The 5,104-nt window shown below is 59.5% G+C and overlaps 1 protein-coding gene across 8 annotated transcripts in view; it reads left to right on the forward strand.

Moving 5' to 3' along the window:
* The first annotated feature begins 3,034 nt into the window (after positions 1–3,034).
* The window catches only part of LOC102501097 (translation initiation factor IF-2-like), a 10,414-nt gene continuing 8,344 nt past the window's right edge, over positions 3,035–5,104 (forward strand). For 7 of the 8 annotated variants that reach the window (XR_003547144.1, XR_003547145.1, XR_003547141.1 and 4 more), the window contains exon 1: positions 3,035–3,634. Coding sequence is in view for 2 of the 8 variants with exons in the window: in XM_006164262.3 (XP_006164324.2) it covers positions 3,269–3,634 (366 nt within the window). In the remaining 6 variants the exon portion in view is untranslated. The remainder of the gene's footprint in view (positions 3,635–5,104) is intronic. The other variant, XR_003547146.1, reaches the window with a different exon arrangement.

The raw sequence follows: 5,104 nt of genomic DNA on the forward strand, positions 1-5,104 counted from the left end.
TGTCCCGCTCATAAACAGGAGTGGCCACTTCACCTGCCCCGGGGGGGACCTGAGAAGACAGGTGTTAACAGCCCACACACACCTGCTTCCTCGATTCCAGCCCCAACCTTTCCACGCACTCAGCCTCTGTCAGGCCCCGTCATGGCCCCTGTGCCCTCTGGGCCACTGGGATCCCTGATGTGGCCTTGCTGGGTAGGGCTGGTGCCTGGGCCCTCACCTTCCAGTTCCAGCTGCCTCATCGTGGAAGCCCAGCAAAGAAGCAGAGGCTTTGGGAAGGTTCAGAGTGACCCCTCCCTGCTGTCCAGCTCGGGGTGTGTGGGGACCCGGGGCCCGTCCACGGCAGGACCGTACAGTGCGCGAGCAGCCCGGCTAGTTAGAAGTTTTATTGATTGAGCACAATTGAGTGTGAGTAGTAAAAGTTCTCCTGATGTAACCCACTTTTTCTTAATGGGTAATCTCAGACACTCGAGTTTGTATGTTAAAGGAGGTTTAGGACAATTTAATAGCTCATAAAATTTTATAGTCCCAGTTGAAATCAGAGTGATAACTCCGGCCTGCACAGCTATAGTTTGCTAAATGTCTCTCGTCTATTTTTCCTCTCGTTTATTGGAAAGTTAACATCTGCTCCGCTATGGGGGAAGGAGGGGTGGAAGGACTGCCTCATCGTGGAAGCCCAGCAAAGAAGCAGAGGCTTTGGGAAGGTTCAGAGTGACCCCTCCCTGCTGTCCAGCTCGGGGTGTGTGGGGACCCGGGGCCCGTCCACGGCAGGACCGTACAGTGCGCGAGCAGCCCGGCTAGTTAGAAGTTTTATTGATTGAGCACAATTGAGTGTGAGTAGTAAAAGTTCTCCTGATGTAACCCACTTTTTCTTAATGGGTAATCTCAGACACTCGAGTTTGTATGTTAAAGGAGGTTTAGGACAATTTAATAGCTCATAAAATTTTATAGTCCCAGTTGAAATCAGAGTGATAACTCCGGCCTGCACAGCTATAGTTTGCTAAATGTCTCTCGTCTATTTTTCCTCTCGTTTATTGGAAAGTTAACATCTGCTCCGCTATGGGGGAAGGAGGGGTGGAAGGAAAAAAATGATCTATTTTTCCCGAAGAGAGGTGAGAGACTCAGGCACTCCTGGAAGCATCCTCTTTGCCAAACTCACGATTTTCCTGTAAGTCAGAAAGAGGTTCAATAAACAAGCTGACCCGGAGTTCACCGAGCACCACAGCGGGTGTCGCGTCCCTGCGGCGGCCGTTCTGCCGAAACGCTCGAGTCTATCCAGGCCAAGGCCACGCGCGGGACCAAACGGAATCCGGTGGAGCCCATTAAGAGTCACAACCTCGTAATTTATACGCACCTACTGTGTGTGGCCAGGAGCCACACAGAACCAGCATGAAGCTCACTGGCTACAAAGTTCTGAAACAACAGCCAGGCTCTGCACCCAGGCGAGAGGGCCAGAGGCTTCCAGGAAGGAGCAGCCCTCACAGGCTTCTGGGAGGAGGCGGAGTCTGGACCAGGGCTGCAGGATGGGCAGGATTTAGAGAGCTGGATGAAGTGACAGGGGAGCCCAGTGTCCTGGCCACACCACTTGCCAGCATGTCCCCGACATCTGGACCCTCAGTTTCCTCGACTTGAAGATGGGAATCGTGGTAGCACCTACTCCCGGGGTCAGCACGAGGCTAACAGAAGGTCCGGGAGGACGGCCAGTAGCAGGTGCTCAAGAAAGAACTTGAAGAAGACAGTTGGGCAGGTCCTCCCGATGTGAATTACCATGTGGTCCCTGCTAGGAACACACCCAAAGGTGCCCAACAAACCCACACACACAGGGGCACAGCACACGCCGTGGCCAAAGGGAGACAGCCCTGGGCAACTGGTAAACCGGAGGCCGTCTGCACACCTGGCGGGGTCACATTCAGTCACAGAAAGGAGAGGCGTGCCCTCCAGGGTGCAGACATGGGGACCGGGGTGCAGACGCGGGACTGACTGGGGTGTGGACAGGGGGACTGGGCTGCAGACGCAGGGACGAGGGTGCAGATGCACTGAGTGGGGTGCAGATGTATGGACCAGGGTGCAGATGCACTGAGTGGGGTGCAGACGCAGGGACCAGGGTGCAGATGCACTGAGTGGGGTGCAGACGCAGGGACCAGGGTGCAGATGCACTGAGTGGGGTGCAGATGCAGGGACCGGGGTGCAGATGCACTGAGTGGGGTGCAGACACAGGGACCAGGGTGCAGATGCACTGAGTGGGGTGAAGATGCAGGGACCAGGGTGCAGATGCACTGAGTGGGGTGCAGATGCAGGGACCGGGGTGCAGATGCACTGAGTGGGGTGCAGATGTGGGGACCGGAGTGCATTCGCAGGGACTGACCGGGGTGCAGACACAGGGACTAGGGTGCAGATGCACTGAGCAGGGTGCAGATGTGGGGACCGACCGGGGTGTAGACACGGGGACTGGGGTGCAGACACAGGGACCAGGGTACAGATGCACTGAGTGGGGTGCAGACGCAGGGACCAGGGTGCAGATGCACTGAGCGGGGTACAGACATGGGGACCAGGGTGCAGACGCACTGAGTGGGGTACAGACATGGGGACCGGGGTGCAGACGTGGTGACTGGGGTGCAGACACAGGGGCCGAGTACAGATCCAAAGACCGGGGTACTGATGCATGGATCTGGTACAGACATGCATGATCCAGGCTGCAGATGCGGGAGCCAGGACCCATCCTGAGTGAGAGCAGTCAGCCGCAGGGGTGCAGGAGGTGGAGTAAGTGACTTAAGAGACAGAAGGCAGACTCATGGGGCCAGCAGTGGTGTGGAGGTTGAGGTGGCTGGATTCCCACATGGTTGGACTGCACGGTTCGAGTCGTGGACCCAGCAGCTTGAAAAACAGGCCAAGCACGTGTGCATGAGTGGGGAATGGAGAAGGTGCTACAGTGTGGCCATCCCCCCAGAGAGAGATTTCTCACTCTCTCTGTCTCTGGTGAGCACATCTGCCTTCTAGCAAATTAAAAAAAAAAATTAAAAAGAAGAAAGAAAGCAGAGGCTGAGGGAGGGGAGAATGAGGAGGACTGCTTAGGGGGTAAAGGAGCTCCTTTTGGGGTGATGAAGGGGGTCTGGGACATTTGGGGGATGGCTGTCCAACACCATGCATGAACTAAACGCTTCAGAATGGCCGAATGCATGCCGTGTGGATTTCACTTCAATAAAAACAAGGTTTTTTTATTGAAGGAAATTCTTACAAGTGTGGTGCAAACACCAGCCACGGCCTGCCCCACATGACGCTCCCTCTGACCCTCCAACTGTGCAGCAGAATGACCCGGTCTCCCTTTGTGACACAGGCAGCCCAGAGCCACCCACAGACACACGGGCGGAGGGCGAGGCAGGTGGGGTCCATGAAGGGAAATGCGAAGCTGAGGCCTGCCCGGGGTAGGAGGGTGAAACCTGTCATGGAGTCCAGGGGAGGGCAGGGCCCAGCTCTCGGGGTGCTGCGGGGTGCCACAGGGTGCCAGCCAGCGCCTCCCCATGGGCTCCCACCCACGGGATGGGCAGAGCCTCTGCACCTCCGCCCCAGCCATGGCCGCCCTGACTTCCGTGCCTCCCAGGCTCCCCGTCCTCATCCCCACTTGGAGAAGGAGCCCAGGGTGAGTCTACACACCGTGTGCCTGTGAGGCTCCCGGCCCAGACAGGAGACCTGCCACAGCCCGGGAGCCACCGAGGGGCCCTCCAGGGTTGTCCCAGACCGCCTCTTCGGGCGCCTCTTGGGCCTCTCACTTCCCGCCCACTTGCCACTCCTGGCCTGGCCCGGCCCCTGGGCTCTTGCCCACCAGGGAAAAGACTAAAAGGCAGCCCCGGGACCTTTGTCTCCTGCCACGTGGAGCCCCCTGTGTGGCGAGGCTGTCCACACATGCAGAGCGGCGAGGAAGCCCGCCAGGACTAGCCGACCATGCCCACTGCCTGGGGGGCTGCCAGGGGCCACGGTCGTGCCAGACCGAGCTCAGCGCAGTCACTCTCTCCACCTCGGGTGCCGGAAACTCGCCTGCCAAGGAATCTGCAGGTCTCCAAACTCATGAACACCCCACGGGGTGTAGCTACCACTGGGAGTGGGGATTGGGGGGGGGGGGGATGGGCCTGCCGCCCGCGCCTCTCAGCGGGACGGTGACATGCAGGGCACCTGGGCACTCAGGGAGGTCCGGCGCGGAGTGCTGGCCTCCATTCCAGATTCGCAGTGAAGAGGGAGTTACAGAGGTCGCCTGTCTACCGCATGGGGCAGATTTCCATCCGTTCCCAATGTTCGAGTCCCTGGTAAGGGTCTGGGGATGGCAGCTGAAGGCGGCAGCCCCCCATCACTGGCTCAGCAGGGCCGCACACTGGTCCTCTACTACAATTTGTCATTGAAGCAAAGGACAGACTCCCCCACATCACAAGCCTGGCAGACTGGGCAGCGGCAGGGCCCTGCTGGCCCCTCCCCTGGGCAGAGCAGGCCGCATCGCCCGCCCACCCCCGCGCCTCCTCTAGACCTCCCCAGCGCTGTCCCTGATGTGTCCCGTCATGGCCTGTCCCAGGGCCGCAGTCGGACTGAAGCCCCCTTGCCCTTCGCTCTGTCCCGTGTAGACTCTGTCGCTCACACCAAGCACGACCTCCCGGCTGGACTTGTTCCCAGGACCCCGTCACCTGACAGATGACACGGTGGAGAACGCCGCGGTCGGCCACCTGAGTTTGGGGCCCCGCCTTGCCGTTTGTAGCCTGGGCAAGTCCCTCGACCTCTCAAACGGGGGAGAATGGCAGTGAGGCGGGGCTGCCCCAGTCGCCCCTGCCGCCCAGCCACAGGACTCATCAGCGAGAGGCTCGGTGACCGTTCTGCTCCTGTGCTCTCCGGGGAGGCTGGGCGTGCGACAAGTGCACTGTGGCGCTGAAACAGTCCCGTTGCAGGAGAGGGGACAGGCGGAGGAGGGGCAGGGTGACTGAATACCAGGAGGCAGCTACTCGCAGGTCAGCCATGCACGGTTCTGATCTCCGACTTACTCCCCTAAGAGACCCCCGGCATAAACCGGGTAATTCTTTCCCGAGCCGTAGGCATAACCACGGCAGGACCTCCGAGGCTGCGGGGCCCC

The sequence above is a fragment of the Tupaia chinensis genome, unplaced genomic scaffold, assembly GCF_000334495.1.
Source record: "Tupaia chinensis unplaced genomic scaffold, TupChi_1.0 Scaffold143602_1, whole genome shotgun sequence".
Classification (NCBI taxonomy): domain Eukaryota; kingdom Metazoa; phylum Chordata; class Mammalia; order Scandentia; family Tupaiidae; genus Tupaia; species Tupaia belangeri.